This window comes from Leptodactylus fuscus, chromosome 10 (genome assembly GCF_031893055.1).
Source record: "Leptodactylus fuscus isolate aLepFus1 chromosome 10, aLepFus1.hap2, whole genome shotgun sequence".
Classification (NCBI taxonomy): domain Eukaryota; kingdom Metazoa; phylum Chordata; class Amphibia; order Anura; family Leptodactylidae; genus Leptodactylus; species Leptodactylus fuscus.
Window position 1 is genome coordinate 3,245,818 of NC_134274.1, and position 18,575 is coordinate 3,264,392.

Here is an 18,575-nt window from a genome sequence, read left to right on the forward strand (position 1 = left end):
CTTTAGGGTGAAGTCCAGTCCTGACTGCTGGTATGAGCACAGATGGTGGTGGTGTCATCTCGGCTCCGGGCTCGCTCTCCACCTCATCTGACTCTCTGGAATGAGGCCTGGGATTGCTGTCTGATGATTACATGTCGGCTGTCTGGAGCTACAAGTGGAAGCACTCCGCCAGGCCAGGCCATTACCCCGACACTTCCCGCATAAATCTTATACAAGCTCATTACTTATCAAAGCCGTAAAATCAACAGTTTATTGACGCTACTTAAAAGGAGGTTCACACGAGGCAGAAGGCTAAAAACAAGGATTGAAATGCAAAGAATAAAAACACGGGGAGGCGAAGAAAAGAGACATAAAAACCGCGTCTGAATGACAAAAAGCGCAAATTCATAATAGTATAAAATACGGAGAAAAAAAAACCTGCGCTACAACATATTAAAACAGCTCCAGAACGAGACGAGAGCGAAACTTTACAGCATTAAATATACAGAACCTGGTGCAAATACAACAACAGGTAAAACTTTATACAAGGTCCTCCGGGGCCGGAGCTCAGCCGTGGGTTGTGTCGTCCTCCACAAAGTCCTTGGCCTGTTCTGCTGTGATCACGTCAATATGACTGACCTGGGGGGGAGAAAAAGTAAAATAAATGACTTCCCCTGGTCTCTGCTCCGCAGACAGTGATATCACTTGGCATTTCAAGTGCATCTGTGAACATGTTATCAGAGAGAAGGGCAGCGCATGCCAGCGAGCCGCTCCGTTATCTGACACTGGCAGGGAATTCTGACCCTCTAGTAACAGCCAAATCTCTGCAGCCGGGCGGCTTCCTATATCACTGAGCACATACTTACAGGCTGCCAAAATACAGGACACGCTGCACAGATTACAGGCTGCATTTCTCTAGGGGTTATTTTTATACAGCGGGGGTTAAAGGGTTAAGTGTCAGTTCATTGTAGGGAGTGATTGGTGAAGGTTTTCAGAATATTTTAGTAGAAAAGAGGCTCTCGGCCTACATTCATGTGAGGGGAAGGGGGGGGGGGGGGTTGATATCACAGATTCCTGATATACTGCAGTGTACGAAGATATCTCTGAAAATAGAAGATGAGTAATATCATCAGGTCCGTTACAACAGGCAGGGTTCATATAAGTGGGGATCGGGCAGAAAAAAAAAGCGTCAAAACACCAGCAGATTTTTCTGCCCCCTCCAGACTGTATCACTAAGCCTAGCCCCTCCCACCCAGCCTGTGTCACTAAGCCTAGCCCCTCCCACCCTGACTGTGTCACTAAGCCTAGCCCCTCCCACCCTGACTGTGTCACTAAGCCTAGCCCCTCCCACTCCGTTCTGTCTCTCTTTGGCCTAGCAATCCGGCCCATTACTAGCCCCTCATAAATCCCAAGTCACCCCACTAATCCACAAGTAATGTTAGTGAAGGGCTTTGCTGCAACTGTAAAAACATCTGATCAGTTTTTGTGGCTGACACTTGGAATATTCCAGGGCAACAACAAGGTTGGGTGATGGGTACGGCAGCTAAAATCAGTCAGTCTGGATTCAGTCGTATCCTGACATCGCAGCACTGAACACCCCAACACACTATACATGTACCCGAGGTAAAGCTTGCACACAATCACATTCTACTTGCAGCAGTTCAGTCTGACACTCACCTTGTTCCTAAATTTCACCCCATAAAACTTATCCGCAGATTCCAGGAGTTCTGGCCTGAAAGTTGTCGTAATGAACTGAGCGTGAGATGCAAGCTCCATGATCATATCTGTGGGAGGAAGGAGAACGATTACATGGGGAGGTGACAGATTTGGGGATGATTTTAGTTCCCCCATTAAAGGGATGAGGTTGCAGTGTTCCCCATCCCCTGATGACATAAACATGAGGAGAACACAAGATGTAAGTGACCTCCAGCCAATGTCTTATTACCTGACACAGCCTTCCTGTGCTGAGCGTCCAAAGCCTGGTCAATCTCATCAAAGAGGTAAAAGGGAGCCGGGTCACATTTCTGGATGGCAAAAATCAGAGCCAGAGCCACTAAAGACTTCTGGCCTCCGGAGAGCTGCTGCATCTCTCTCATCTCTGCCTGCTTCCCTGTGAACGACACCTGGAGAGAGCAGACAGACCATAAACATCTCCAGCCCCTCAGTCTCATCCCATAGACACCCACCAACACCCAATACTTACCCGAATCCCAACACCAGTGAACTGGTCTACGGAGGGTACGCTGCTCTGCGAGCTGGAGCCCTTCTCGCTCTCTGCACCGCCCTCCCCTTCATCCTGAGACTGACTTCCTTCCACGTCGCCTTTCTTCATCACTAGTGTGGCTTTACCACCCGGCACCAGCTTCATGAACACTTCACTAAAGTTCTTGGACACCTAGGAGAGCGGGTTGTCAGGTTACAGCTCTACACATGGGAGCAAAAGGGGAAAAAAAACTTCAAAACCCAAGAAAAGTATCAAACCTGCTTAAACGTGAGCTGAATGGCTTCGTATTTGCGGAGTTCCAGGACGTTCATCAGCTCCATGATAGACTTGTAGCCGCGGTCCAGCTCCTCCTGACGTTTAATCAGCTTCTCCTTCTGCTCCGAGAAATTCACAAACTGGTCCAGCGCCTTCTTGTTGACGTGGCTGTACTTCTTCAGCTCGGTGTTACACTGCTCCAGCTTACGGAATAACTGCAAACAAGGGGAACAGATTGTTAGTCCCATCACTTAAAGGGGTTTTATGTACTGATGACCTATCCACAGGATTGGAATATCTGACGGGTGGGGTTCAACACCAGGACCCCACACCCATCAGCTGACACCAGCTCCGCTCCTATTCTAGTATTAGGCTATTGTACAGTGGTGGCGCCAGTTACTGCAGGTCTGCAGAGAAGCTTCCGGTGCTCTGGGGTGACTGATCCTGTTGTTGGCCAAGATTTTTATGTTAATATTGATGCCTATCCCATCACCATCACTGGAGGAAGAGCCGCAGAAATGTCTGTGTGTCTGCTGCATTCATGTGATGTCCAATGTGCACAGGGTTTTAGGTTACCTGTTTTAAACTCAAGGTCTGATATTTCTCAAACGCCTCCTGAGGAAGGGAGCCCAACTCTCGGATCTTCTTCATACATTCTTCTTTCTTCTTTAAGAGCATTCCTTGCCGATTAGTCATTTTCTCAAGTTCTTTTGTATCATGGTTAATGGCATCCATATGCTCCTTCTCCATATTCTTCCACCGATCCATACTCTTCACAAGGTCTTTGATCTCTGCTTCAGTTTTATCAATGGTAACATCAAGAGCTAAAGAGAGACATCTTCATTAGAGGCCACACAAGCATACAGCAGAGGATACAGCAGCAGAGTATACAGCAGACAACACCTACTAAGGAAGTGGTAACAGTAGCACATAAATGAAAAATGTTGCAAGGTTTTGTACAAAAAATAATAATTGCAATTTTTCCATTGTGTACATATTATTATACTCCAGAGCTGCGCTCACTATTCTGCTGGTCACTGTGTACATACATTACATTACTTATCCTGTATTATACCCCAGAGCTGCGCTCACTATTCTGCTGGTACAGTCACTGTGTACATACATTACATTACTTATCCTGTATTATACTCCAGAGCTGCGCTCACTATTCTACTGGTACAGTCACTGTGTACATACATTACATTACTTATCCTGTATTATACTCCAGAGCTGCGCTCACTATTCTGCTGGTCACTGTGTACATACATTACATTACTTATCCTGTATTATACTCCAGAGCTGCGCTCACTATTCTGCTGGTCACTGTGTACATACATTACATTACTTATCCTGTATTATACCCCAGAGCTGCGCTCACTATTCTGCTGGTACAGTCACTGTGTACATACATTACATTACTTATCCTGTATTATACTCCAGAGCTGCGCTCACTATTCTACTGGTACAGTCACTGTGTACATACATTACATTACTTATCCTGTATTATACTCCAGAGCTGCGCTCACTATTCTGCTGGTACAGTCACTGTGTACATACATTACTTATCCTGTATTATACTCCAGAGCTGCGCTCACTATGCTGATGATTACTAGATTAGCTAGGCTACTATAATGCATGAATGTACAGAGCTCCGTGTAAAACTAAACTCCCCGCAATACACATGACCTAAGCAGCTCTAAACAGTGGAGGCTGGAAAGTTTGCAGAATCATGAATGCAGCTCTGGAGCATTGAGAACAAGATAAGCCATATTATACATGCAGAAGGTGACAATGTTCAGGTTATAACACAGTAAGGTGGAGGACTATGTTAGGACAGGACACTGCCCTGCGGCCTGACCACACAGTATAAGGAGCCCCAGGCTTGTGTCCCCCCCCCAGGACTCACCATCTGACCGTGCCAATGTGTCCTTCACCCGTTTGTTAATGGCCTCCAGTTCGGAGGTGGTCGCTGTCAGGACGGTTCCTCCCTCGGTTTCCCGCAGCTCGTTCAGTTCCTGTCACGCAGACATAACATTTATAAGATCAGTGACGTCCTGCCTTACACAAGTGCGGGGGTCTCCGCTCGGACCCTCCAGACTTACCTGCTCCACCTGGTCCAATCTCTTGCGCAGATTCTCGTTCAGGTAAGTCTCCACCCTGGTGATCGTTCCTTCCAGCTTGATTCTCTCATTTAGAAGTTGTCGGTTTTCCTTAAAAAATGAAAGACTAACATTTGAGAAAATCTCAAAAGAAATGAAAGTGTCTGAGCAGTGACCAGGATATTCCTCCCCGAATGTTAGATACGGGCGCATCGGGCGGAGGGGTCATGGGGTCTTGTATTAAATGACAAAGTTTTACAATGTAATAAATCCCAAAATTCTACCAATGGAACCTTGAACTACAAAGACAATGGTGGGATTGTCGCGTCTGGATACAAAGATGAAACAACTGCTGAGACATTCAAGTCTAAGAATGTACAGAACGCAGAGGATAAGATGAGGCCGTGCAGGAGCCTCGGGTACCCCGACCCGCCCACTAGGAGCCTGTACACACCTGCTGTAGCTGGCGGATCTCGTCATTCAGGGCATCCACTCTCTTCTGGTCCTCCAGGCTCAGCTGAGATAATAAGTCTGTTCCCAGCTCAGCTTTCAGCGACTCTCGGGTCGACTCCATGGCGTGCAGACTCGCCTCCAAGCTCTGCAAACTACGTTGCTGTGAAACATGAAAGAGAAGTCAGAAACAGGACACAAACCTACCAAGGTCTGGTGGGGAACGCGGCCTAAAATGTCCCTTTCTGAGAGGAGGAGTCTGTGCAAAGTCTGTTGGGAAAGATCCCTGTAATCTGTATGTAAGAGCGCTGGACCCGGCAGCAACGTTTCACCTTCGGCATGAACGTCTTCTCTGACTGCAGCCGCTTCTCCTTCAGCATCTTCATCTCGGACAGGATACTATCCCTGGACGCCTTAAATTTTCTCTGTTGGGTTTCGATCTGTTGCATCTGATTCATCAGTTGGTCAATTTCATTATTGATCCCTACACAGCGCTAAGGAAGCTTCTGTATAAGACGGACGGTAGACAAGGCGTATATCAGACTGGCACAATGCTACACGTGGATGGGGGAGATTACACATCATGGCCTCTGCACTGCATCTCATCTGGACAAATCATGGCAGACGGGAACAACTGACCACAAGGCGGGGGACAGTGACAGGTGAGCGGGGGCTGATCCCTACCTGTGACTATGGAGATACTAAAACTATGGGGGGTGCCTGGGGGTGAGGACTTACAGACAGTTATTCCCAACATGGCCATGATTTACCAAGATAGGAATAGCCCGTCGTAGGGACACTTCCCAAATACACCTCACGTTCTAGAAGGCAACACTGGATCTCCATTCAGAAAAGGATACTCTCAATGTTCCTCCTCAGGTTCTCGTTCAGTTTCGCCTCCAGAGCGTGGAGCTCGTCCTCGACTTTCCGGACGTCTTTCTGCAGCTCCAATCTGGATTTCCTTGTGTCGTAGTAACCGCCGGTAAGAGCACCGCGATGGCTGACCTGATCCCCTGGGGTGACACAAAATAGGTATAAGAAAGGAAATAAATGAACCTGAAAGGCCCAAATGTGAAGCTCCGCACTGAGACCCTGCGCGTGGGGGCGGCCATGTGGCAGTGGGCATTAGGGCAGTGGGTAATGACAAGGTCTATAAAACGCTGTGGAATATGTCGCTGCTATATAACATTCCTTTACTACATTCCTGGTTTTCTACATTTTATTGTACAATGAAGGACATGATGTCTCGGCACTGCATAACACAACATGGGAGCAGAAAGTTCTCTATACATCCACCCCTACAGGATTCTTTGGTTTTGGGTGGAGCGAACCTTTCAAGGATTTAGATAGTGATCACATCTGTTGGTGCGACACTTTACACGCCAACCAGGGAGGACCAGGACACAGTGTACGGAGCAGTGAACCGAGGAGCAGAGCTCTGTGCACTGTGATAGTCCAGGAGACAGACTTATACTACAGTAAGCTAAAAGGGTGTCAAATCTCAAACAGGGATGCTCTGGAAATCCACCAGGGGTCACCGCACTTTGGAAGATGACTGCATGCCTTCATGCAACATTGTGTGCGCCCTTGGGGCATTTTTTTGGAGTCTAAAAAAAGGTTGGGAAACTCTAACCTTACAATTCTAGAATGTAACTTATCAAATGACACATCGATCACCTGTATTTACTAATAAAGCTACATATATACCACATATACTGACCGTGTGAGACAAGAGAGACCAACAAAATCCAATGTGCAGGACGTATACAAAATAAGGTGTGTATTAGACAACCAGGCGTGGGCCTGAGGGCTGCCCATCAGAGGGAATCCGACCGATCAGCACTCGTCTGCACTGGCCTTATTACACTGATCTGGGTCCTCTATCCCCTATAAAGATGGCGTCAGCCTAGCAGCGAGCAATCACTCTTAGGTCAGCTGACTGCAGCTCTATTAGACACTATCAATAATAGCCCTGAATATCGGCCTGTCCTACAGAGGATTGTCCGCAGTCACAGGTTACTACACGGAGATATCAGGGCGCAGGGCCTAGACCCTAATCTGGTGGTAAAGCCCATACATGAGCGAGGGGCAAAAAAACACAGAAACCCGCCGTGTGACCAGACTGCTCACTGCTTATAGTCTTTAGATTAAGGACACGGCCGAGGAGATATTTTCATGTTCTCAGCGACAGCTGCTGAGTAAAAAGCAGAAATCTGATCGGCTAATCCCATCAGGCCTTGCTGGGAATTCTTATTTATGTAGGATCGACTCCAAGAACAAATTAAATCTATAAAGTTACGACTTACAATGCTAAACTGCTGTGCGGGCAGAAGCTGACAAGGTGGCATGAAGTGGGTGCACTTACCTTCAAGTGTGATACAATCCATGGTAAAGGCCCTGGCGAGCTGGGTGGACACCTCCATACTGCGGCAGATAAGCGTCTTCCCAAACACGTGTTTGAAGGCTTTATCAAAGCGGGGGTTGTAGCGCAACTTACTGATCATTGGGATGGCGTCCTAGGAGAATAGACAAAAATATAATACAGTGTAATATACAATCACTGCGCAGATAATCCCGATACAACGCACTGCCGCCCCTCAATCATATACACAAGGTCTTACGTTAGTCTCGGGATATGCCGTATCTCTCACGTCCAGCTTATTGAGAGGAAGAAACGTCACTTCTCCAGGAAGATTCATTTTGTTAAACTCCATCAAGATCTTGGTGCTGACTTCATCTGAATCCACAATATGATAGAACAGCCTGGGGGAGGGGACGCGGGAGACATCACAACTCGGCCTCATAGTATGTCCACTTGTGTTAAAGGGGTTAATTTCATAGGACAAATTGCAGATTGGGCTAAATGCTGAGACCTTCCCCAATCCCGAGGAAAGGAGAGATTTCGCAGCCAGGCTGAACGTTGACATGTCTGAAGGAGCAGACGCCTGCTGGGGCCCATTCACTTCAATGGGAGGGTCCGAGATCACCGAGATCTGCACTTCGACTATCTCCAGCGCCCCCCACTGAGGAGAATGAGATGATGAATGGGCCCCGTCCTGCCGCAGATCTGCTGCGCACCAGCAGGAAATCTTTAGGGTACGGCCTCAGACTCTCACTGCAGAGGTCCAGGCAGGCCCAATCCTTCTCTACATCTCAGGACACAGATGACGGACTGACATGTTATGTGCGCGGGGTCATTGTCACACATTACCTGTTCCCAGCAGTGACCTCCACACACGTGTAGAAAGCCGGCTCACAGTCAAAGTTATTCATGATGATCCCATGGTAGCCATTAATGACGTGCTGGTTGATGCCTTTCCTTCTGAAGTGCTCCAGGACCTTATTAATACTGTCAATGCCGTTCAATATGGCCTGAAAGACAGAAACAGGACAAGGGAGTGGTAAGAAACTGAACGCGGGTGTCACGTCTGCACAGTCCGGTCTTATACATGTAACAGCCATGATTGATATCAGTGGGTCATTATTAAAGGTGCGCCGAGTTTCTATATCCACTGAACACAATATGTCACTGCTACAGATGAACGGACTCTGCGTGACGTGTCCTGCGGCTGCAGCGAGAGTTAGAAATCCTTCTACGTGTCTGTGATACCGGAGGAGCCGCCTGATGGAAAACATTATTAGGAAACTAGAAACTGACCACAGGCTTAGAGCTCACGTTCACACAGAGGAATCTGGAGGGGATCCGTCTGCCCCAAAATCTTCTAAGACAGGCCCTGCAAAGCTGTGACAGAGGGTGAAGCTGAGCCTTATGTAATGGGGGCAAAACAGTATGAGCGCAACTGCAGCGGTTACATGGCGGATTCTGCTGCAGCAACACCAAGCAGGGCACAGCGCACACAACAGGAGTGTCATCACGCAGGCAGATTAGGGACAATTTTTGGAAAGGATATTGAGACCACCTGAAAACCCGCTCCAAAATCATCTGTGTGAACTGAGCCTTATAGCCAGTGACAGCTGTAACGTTTATTTCCTTACATACATTTACCCATGTCATATAAGGCCTCCTTTTAGGGGCCAAGATGAGAACCCAAACCGTTCCCTAGGACGCCTTCTCCGGTCCAGTAGAACAACGGGGGCCCAATATGTGATTGGATTACAGTGATCCCAGTCTAAGGCGCCTGCTGGTGTATGAAGAGAACACATGGACGCCTCTCACCTTTCCTGTTGCAGCGCGAAGAAGTTGCTGTTTCTTTTCCAGATCCTCTCTCTTAGCGGCGAGCGCCTGCTGCTCTGCGTTCTCTTCACGCCATAAATAACTGAAAAAGGAAATAACGTTGTATCAGCCCTCGGAGATGAAGATACGGCCAATGACCCCCATCACGTATCAGACTCCTCTGCTCACAGAAAATATGGAGAAAAAACAAATTTGAGCATCATGGAGTGTCAGATCCCAAACCAATATTAGGGCCCATCTATAGGTGCAGAGACTACCTATGTGGCCACAAATCATCTTCCTATGGATATACCAGTGAATTCCAGGGCCGGCTGATTTACAAGATTTACCAGCAGACAGCCATAAGTGCGCTCCTCTCCTGAAAGGACAGACAATCCATCTAAATACCAGGTCACGGCTCCGGTCACACTAACGTTGTGTGACCATTCAGGGACTCCATCCCCCATTCTGCTTAAAATATGCCCCATAATAGTCTATGGGGTCAGCAGGTTTCCTTGGGTAACCTCTTTTTAAGCGGATAGGGTTTCTGTCTTTTGGGTCCCCAAGTGGAAACAATGAAAGCCCAAATGCTTGTAAGAACCCAGTGTAAGACACCTAGAGGAACAATCGGCCTCAGCCCCATCATGTAGTGACCCCGAATCTGCGCCTCTTACTTTCTCTCGCTCTGTAACTCATCTTTCTTGTTTTTCACCTCGTAGTACTTCTTGTCTAGTTCTTCCACTCGAGCTTTTACTTCATTAAGATCTTGATCCAATTTCTACAAATCCCAAACAATGACATATATAAATGTACACACATTGCTATCTCGATATACACACACACACATTATTTAGTCAATCTCCTGTCATGTCCCCCCCTCCTGCTTCAGCCATGTGCCCCCCAGGTTATACACAGGTGTAGACAGTCACCAATAGTCACTTAATGGGGCTTATCTGGTGAGGAATCAGCAAGAACACAGAACAATCTCCTCCACGTGGTTTCCAGGCACATAATACATAGACGGAGTAATACACCCCATTGTGAGAGGTAGAACACGAGTGAGGCCTCTACTCTAGATCCAATATGGAGCAGGTCAATGCTGTGACACCTCTAGATCCCTCCTCATCCGGTTTCCCACTATTTAATAGACTTACAGAGTATTGTTCCAGATTCTTCTCCTTATTGGCCTCGGTATCTTCCAGATCTTTGTGTATGGCAGCGATCTGTCGTTTCTTATCATTTATGGCCTGGTCTAAGGACTTCAGCTCCTTTTTAATCCACTTGTCTCTTTCTTCTTTCGATGTGAATTGGCTGCCTCGGCCTTGCTTGGCGTACAGGTCTGTCCTCTCCTGGGTGGCTTGTGCCAATCTGAGCAGAAAATAATATCACACAGTTACATTACAGCTGAAAATACCAACCACACACGAAGACTTGACTGTAAGTCGCTGGATGTGCCGAGTGACGACACAGGTTATGTGCACAGACCATCATCCTAATCCTGCTCAGCTGAACCCCATCTATACCCACCTGGCAATGCCGCTTTCTTCCTTCTGTTTAACACTGGAGAATTTCGGCTCGGTCTCTTGCAGCTCTTTCTGCTTCTCTTCAATCTTTTCCAGCAATTTCTGTCTTTCTTTCAAGAGACGTTTCTTAAAAAGAAAGACGGTAAAGTTATTCAAGGCCACCATGACCAATGGGCGCAGCTACTTCACGCCAGGTGTGCGGCCTCATCGCCCGCCATGTTTGCCGCAGGCTTACCCTCTGTTCGCTGTTCCCGGCCAGTTCATCCTGCAGATCTTTGGCTTTCAGCTCCAGTTTGGTCCTTTGCTTTATCTGTTCTTGTCTCTCAGAGCTCAGCTGCTCCTTCTCCTCCTTCATTGCAGAGATCTTGGATTTTAACTCTCGCACTTGACGTTCAATGTCCTGTAGAAAAGAAACAGAAACAAAAGATTTTGTAAATTGTGAGGACAAACCATTAATCTCATTGGACACATTGCACACTACAGGGGAACTGAACACTGCTGGGATCCCCCATAGTATAACTGTGAGACCCCCCTACAGTACACCCTATGACCTTCTTATCATTGGGGAGCGGCGCATCCTGATGACAGGGTAGGACAGAACATGCAGTACTGCATTATAGTGTAGAGAGGCGCTATTGGCCAGCCTACCAGTGCAAACATAAAACAAATACTGGGATTTCACCAGTGATGATGTGTTGGATTCCTCTCGCCAAGCCTTGTATGTTCAATCAAGACACAACAGCCCGGAAACGTCCACAACATACTGAAGATACTGGAGGAAATTTATCATTGAGGAATTTACAAAGTCAGTTTTGTGGAGTCTGCATTGGAGTAATTTGTGCCAAATGTCAGATAAATGAAGTAAGTCTGACACGTCTGTCCTGATAAGTTACTCCCCAACATGATGCAAACCCCTCTCCGTGACTTCTTAATACCAGAATTCTGGTGCAGGGTTTGATAAATTCCCTCCCAAGGCCCCTGAGGCAGATTTAGGAAGACAAGTGGAGGCGCCTCAGGGGGATGTTCTCCGGCTCGTGGCTGCAATAGATTTACAGCAGATATTTGGCTTATATACTACATCTGGTGAGGCCCATCTATGGCTGTGACAGTCGTATTCGGGAAAGTGGCAAAGGTGGCACACAGTGTAAAGAAGTGGCGCAGAAGAGATAATAAATGTGCCCCGTTGTCTCTTGAGGGGCGATGTATCAGCAATGTCAGATGTGGCCGCGCCGCTCACCTCCATCTTGTCCCGGGCGTCCTGTTGAGCGTCTCTCAGCTGTCTTGACTTTTCACCACTTGTCTCTCTTTTGGATGAAAGCTAAAAGGGCAGAAGAAACAATGTAAGTGCCCACCTACCCGGGATGACATTACAGGGATTGTCCCGTGGGTGTGAGTCTGTCAGTCCCTCGGGATCCTCTGTAATTAGCAGCGAGCTCGGCTGCACCAGGAGATTAGACACTTACCTCATCCAGCTTGGCCCGTGTCTCGTTCAGCTCCTGGTTGTAGATGGTGTACTCAAGGGCTCTCCTCATCTTATCCCACTTCTGGTACTGCGCCAGCTCTTCCTTCTCCTCCTCCAGAGTGTGCAGCCTCTCCTCGATGTACTTCAGCAGTTCATTAATCTTCTCACGTTTACCCTCTGGAAGGAAAGACCTGACATGTAAGCAGAGAGCAGAGGCGGCCGCACACCAGCCTGTGCCCGGAGACCTTACTGACCTGTTTCCTTCATTAGGGAGATACTTTCTTCTTTCCGTTCGTCGTACACCCGGGTCCCGGCCACTTCACGCAGCAGTTTCAACCTCTGAGAATCCGGGGCAGTTGCCATTTGGTTGATCTATGAGAGTAAATGTAACGTCATGATCTGAAGAGCGTCATATTTGGGCTCAGATCTAAACTGATTTAACCTAATAGTGAATACAGTCACATCATATAATCCCAAACCATCACAGACACTGCACAGCCCAGTGCGTCATAGAATAGGAGCAAACACATTAAATCTACGACAGGCACAGAAACTGAAGAGTCAGAAGTTCCCTGGTCATTACAGACACGAGCTGTCGGCCTAGGTACGCACCTTGCCCTGTTTGACGATGTAATAAGGATTACTGCGAGAAAAGCCGGCACTCTCAAGGAGATTCATCACATCGTTCTTACTGCAAAGCAAGAAGAAAATAGCAAATCAACTTCTACTGAGGAGGGAAGATGATTTTTTTATTTAAAAGGACCGCTATCATCAGAAAAATGGCCGCTTACACAGTAAGTAAGCGGCCATTTTCTTGTGGCCTGTGGGCTATGCCTGAGGCCTAGAAGTTTGACCCCCAGTGCGGGAAGAAGATACGCAGTGAGGCCGTTCCTGAAGAAGATGGAGGCGGCGCTGGAGAGTTCGCTGGCAGCATTGGGCCCGCCCCCAGTGCTGTGAGAGAACTCATTTGCATACCAAGGAAAACCAGATTATATAACGAACGGCGGCGCGGAGAAGACATCTAAAGGTAGGAGAAGAATAACCTTTCTTAAGGATCCCTTTAATGACCCCTATAGACAGCCGCCATACTATACACAGCTCTATATATTCACACACAACACTTACGTCACCATTTTCTTGTCTAAGAAATACTGATCCTTTTTGGCCCCAATAACTCTCCGAAGGGAAACCTCCTCCTTGTCAATCTACAGACACAGAAATGAATAGAGGACATTAAGGAAAGCCGTGAGACCAACAAGAGCTGGAGGCGATGGCGGGTTTATATGGGAGATTTCTCACCGGCAGGCGGTTGTCAGAGTTGTCGAATATGATTTCCACAAAAGCAGAAATGACACGAGGCCCCGTTCCCTCCTGAAAGAGAAGAATAGATGATTATATATAGACCTATACTGTACAGTCAGGGGAGTGCTGTGCGCTATGGGGAGGACGCTCTTGTATGACAACTATGGGGCTGGATTATATCAGGGAACAAAAGGATCAGACACGAAGAAATCCGGCAGATTAACCCTTTCCTGCCGATGGCATTTTTTGATTTTTGTTTTTGACTCCCCTCCTTCTAAACCCCATAACTTTTTTATTTCTCCGCTCCCAGAGCCATATGAGGTCTTAATCTTTGCAGGACAAATTTTTCTTCCTGATGCCGCCATTAATTATTCTGTACAATGTACTGGGAAGCAGGAAAAAAATTCAGAATGGGGTGGATTTGAAGAAAAAATGCATTTCTGCGACTTTCTTACGGGCTGTGGTTTTACGGCGTTCACTGTGCAGCCACAATGACCTGTCCCCTATATTCTGTGTTTCGGTACGGTTCCAGGGATACCAAATTTATATGGTTTTATTTACATTTTGACCCCTTAAAAAAAAATCCAAAACTGTGTTAAAAAATTTTTTTCTACAAGTCGCCATATTCCGACAGCCGTAACTTTTTTATACGTGCGTGTACAGGGACGTATAGGGCGTCTTTTTTTGCGGGGTCGGGTGTACTTTGTAGTTCTACCATTGTCGGGAAAGGCTTTTGCTTTGATCACTTTTTATTCAAATTTTTATCAGAATCAAAACAGTGAAAAAACGTCGGTTTGGCACTTTTGACTATTTTTCCCGCTACGGCGTTTACCGAACAGGAAAGATATTTGTTTAGCTTTGTAGAGCGGGCGATTTCGGACACGGGGATACCTAACATGTATGTATTTCACAGTATTTAACTACTTTTATATGTGTTCTAGGGAAAGGGGGGTGATTTTAATTTTTAATACTTTTTATATTTTCTTTTTAACTTTTTTTTTGCATTTATTAGACCCCCTAGGGGGGTCGCCATAGGTACACACCCGACAGTGTGCCATACTATTACGGCGGATGTCGGGAAGGGGTTAAAGATAAAATGTGTGTGATTGTAGTCTAACAGATAAACACAAGAGATGTACTCACGTGTAGGAGAGCCAGACGCTGCTCAGGGCGCAAGTGACTGAACTCATCGCTGAGCACAAACTGAATGGCTGCAAAATAGAAAAACACCTCAGTAATGTCAGCCATATTGGATGACGCAGGGTATACAGAGGGTGCAGGCTGTACATAACATTTCTGTATAGGAAGGGGTTACCCAGCCTATAGATATTGTCAGAGGGATAACCTCTAGTGTGCTATGGCTTGGGTAACCTTAGGATGGCCTGACACCCCTCCAATCAGCTGATGGCAGTGTATACAGTGTATAGAGCTGTAACCACACACGGTGTAATGGCTGCTCCTTACTTCATGTAGTTCAGTTCCTGCCCCAGTGAATTGGACTCACAGAAATACAGCCGTGTAATCCAATGTACAGACTGGGCATCAAAATCCAAAACCTATTACTCACAGATCATACACGTGGTATATAGAATATATACTGCCATGGCTATGAAATCCAGAACTACGGACATTACTATGGCAAGTAACCGCATAGAGACGAGCCATTCGCTGAGAGCGTCACACACTACACACCATTGTGCATGGCCACAGCAGACGCCTCGCTCAGATTTCTGCTGCCTGATCATATAAGTGTATACGTGTCCCATATAAGTGTATAGGTGTCCCATATAAGAGTATAGGTGTCCCATATAAGAGTATAGGTGTCCCATATAAGCGTATAGGTGTCCCATATAAGAGTATAGGTGTCCCATATAAGAGTATAGGTGTCCCATATAAGAGTATAGGTGTCCCATATAAGCGTATAGGTGTCCCATATAAGCGTATAGGTGTCCCATATAAGCGTATAGGTGTCCCATATAAGAGTATAGGTGTCCCATATAAGCGTATAGGTGTCCCATATAAGAGTATAGGTGTCCCATATAAGCGTATAGGTGTCCCATATAAGCGTATAGGTGTCCCATATAAAGCAGCACAACTGGAATAAGGAGAAGACGCTCAACTCACCGTAGAAGAAGTTACTTTTGCCGGAACCATTTCTTCCCACTGAAATAAGAGAATAAATGAGGACACGTCAATGACTACAGCAGAGAGAACATTATACAGTATATACAGCACCGAGGGCTCAGGACATGACATTATACAGTATATACAGCACCGAGGGCTCAGGACATGACATTATACAGTATATACAGCACCGAGGGCTCAGGACATGACATTATACAGTATATACAGTAGTGAGGGCTCAGGACATGACATTATACAGTATATACAGTAGTGAGGGCTCAGGACATGACATTATACAGTATATACAGTAGTGAGGGCTCAGGACATGACATTATACAGTATATACAGTAGTGAGGGCTCAGGACATGACATTATACAGTATATACAGTAGTGAGGGCTCAGGACATTACAGAGGGGACATAAAGTACATAAAGCTGCAGCTCTATGCAATGTGACATCAGTTTTCCCCTATGGCCCCCATACTCTACCCATGGGGTATAACTACAGAGGCCACAACACCCCGGTGACCCGCCAGTCTCTCCGTATCCTCACCGACCTGTAGCAGTCACTTACCGATCACATTGTGTTTGGAACTGAAAGGGTCCACAATGGTCTGATCCCTGTAGCTGCGGAAGCCCTGGATGATCACCTGGGGGAGGACAAGAAGGCAGCACTGGTCAGCAGAGCTTATAGCCCCCCCCTAGTGCCTGTATACATGTAATACACATCCTCCTCCGTCTGATCTAACGCAGCAGCAGGTCACTGAGCATGCCCACAACATCCTGAGCGTGCCCACCTCCTGCAGCTGCCGTAAAGCAAATCTTTAAATGCTGCAGCATCTCAGGTCAGACGGCGCCCCCTAATAATGTACCAAACACACAACTACAAAACCCTCTGCTTGCTGTCATTGAATTGTTTCAATCATTGCTTCTATTCAGAGGCTTTTACTACAAGGCCAAGACTTCTCACAGCTGAAGGTTTGTTGCAGTGTTCAGTCTACACACTATAGTGTGAGATAAGGCTGCGTTCACATTCGTGTCCTTTCATCCAATATTTTCGTCCATCGTCCAATCAGACACAACACCGGATCCTGAGGGGCTTCATGGACAATAATGGGGTCCAATAGTGTTACCCCAACAATACAGGTTCAGCTTGTGCGACTTCAGACGGATGCTGAGGCAGGTGTGACCGTGACTGACGCACTGTAACAAACCCTCAGCTGTGAGATGTATTGAGACTGCAGACAGAATACCGGCCGCCATAGACATTAACCCTTAAAGGAGATGAGTGGTAAAAGTATTCGCATGCGACTAACAGGCCACGCCCACACATTCAGTCTATCCACACTGCCAGGTGTTGTGTAAACATGGCGGCCGCTGAGGTGACCACTGAGCCCCCGAGTGCGCCCCGACTTCTAGTCACAAAAACTGTGAGCATTGGCGCCATTATTAGCGACCAGACGTAACGGCGCTGGGGGGGGGGGGTCACAATACGGCGACATCCACAGGGCGACCACGTACTCCTGAGGGGCGACATAATTTACCGTATATAGGCCTGGCCTAGACCGTACCCCCAGCACAGAGCAGCGGAGGCCTGAAGTACTACAACCCCCAGCATACAGGCAGGCAGGCCCCGCCACTATAACACTAGAGAGGCAGTCGTGGAGGACTACAATCCCCAGCAGGCCTGTACCAGCCCCCTCAGGCAGCCGCTGCACTCCAGGCCCCGGCCTCTCCCCCACAGGCCGCCGCCTCCTCCTCCCCGCCGCTCACCTGTTTGATGTACATGGCTGTCGGTGACCCCGGGCCCCTGCTCTGACTCTCGGGCCCGCTCCGATCTGCTCGCTCCGCTCTCCCACGTATTCGGTTTCACCGCTCAGTCTCCCGCCAGCAGACAAAATGGCGGCCGTCTCCTCCTTCTGAGGCGACGAGGACCGAAGCAAGTGGCCGGGGGGAGGAGCTTCACTGAGGGACGGCGGAGCGACCACCGGGCGGAGAAGTATGGCGGAGACACCAAGGCAAAACTCAGCGGAGGAGAAGGAAAGAGCGGAGCAGCGGCCCGGGGCTGTGAGGAGAGGCGGAGTGAAGAGACTCCCCCCTGGGAGATGGTACAGTCCGGGACAGGACACTTGGCGCCAAACTAGAAGCAACAACACACAAGGAATAACACAAAACTCTCTATATACTGTATATACTGGAGGACACCTATATACTGTATATACACAGGGACCTCTCTATATACTGTATATACTGGAGGACACCTATATACTGTATATACACAGGGACCTCTCTATATACTGTATATACTGGAGGACACCTATATACTGTATATACACAGGGACCTCTCTATATACTGTATATACTGGAGGACACCTATATACTGTATATACACAGGGACACCTATATATGTATTGTATATACTGGAGGACACCTATATACTGTATATACACAGGGACCTCTCTATATACTGTATATACTGGAGGACACCTATATACTGTATATACACAGGGACACCTATATATGTATTGTATATACTGGAAGAGACCTCTATATATATATACTGTATATACACAGGGACACCTATATATGTACTGTATATACTGGAGGACACCTATATACTGTATATACTGGAGGACACCTATATGTATATACTGTATATACTGGAGGACACCTATATACTGTATATACTGGAGGACACCTATATGTATATACTGTATATACTGGAGGACACCTATATACTGTATATACACAGGGACACCTATATATGTATTGTATATACTGGAGGAGACCTATATATATATATATATATATACTGTATACACACAGAGGCACCTATATATATACTGTATATACACAGACACCTATATGTATACTGGAGGACACCTATATATATACTGTATATACACAGACCTCTATACTCTATATACTGGAGGATATCTATATACAGTATACTGTATATACGGGAGGAGACCTATATACTGAAT

The 18,575-nt window shown here is 47.0% G+C and overlaps 1 protein-coding gene across 1 annotated transcript; it reads right to left on the reverse strand.

Annotated features, from left to right (window-relative positions):
• Positions 1–224: 224 nt before the first annotated feature.
• SMC3 (structural maintenance of chromosomes 3) lies at positions 225–17,560 on the reverse strand. The gene is made up of 29 exons (XM_075258698.1): positions 17,365–17,560; positions 16,166–16,241; positions 15,593–15,631; positions 14,612–14,679; positions 13,466–13,537; positions 13,292–13,371; positions 12,779–12,857; positions 12,421–12,538; positions 12,168–12,343; positions 11,942–12,022; positions 10,940–11,104; positions 10,709–10,830; positions 10,336–10,549; positions 9,856–9,959; positions 9,185–9,284; positions 8,219–8,379; positions 7,629–7,770; positions 7,373–7,523; positions 5,868–6,020; positions 5,340–5,491; positions 5,012–5,170; positions 4,561–4,668; positions 4,365–4,473; positions 3,035–3,282; positions 2,461–2,673; positions 2,183–2,374; positions 1,925–2,102; positions 1,657–1,763; positions 225–618 (listed from the first exon to the last, which is right to left on the reverse strand). The coding sequence occupies exons 1-29, from the start codon at positions 17,377–17,379 to the stop codon at positions 547–549; spliced, it is 3,654 nt and encodes a 1,217-aa protein (XP_075114799.1). The 5' UTR covers positions 17,380–17,560; the 3' UTR covers positions 225–546.
• Positions 17,561–18,575: the final 1,015 nt, after the last annotated feature.

Bases quoted from the DNA above. Each gene is read 5' to 3' on its own strand.
- SMC3 (XM_075258698.1), bottom strand. The intron at 7,524-7,628 runs GTAAGACCTTGT...CTATTCTCCTAG, and splicing joins CGGCATATCCCGAGACTAAC to GACGCCATCCCAATGATCAG. The intron at 2,103-2,182 runs GTAAGTATTGGG...TGCTCTCTCCAG, and splicing joins TCACTGGTGTTGGGATTCGG to GTGTCGTTCACAGGGAAGCA.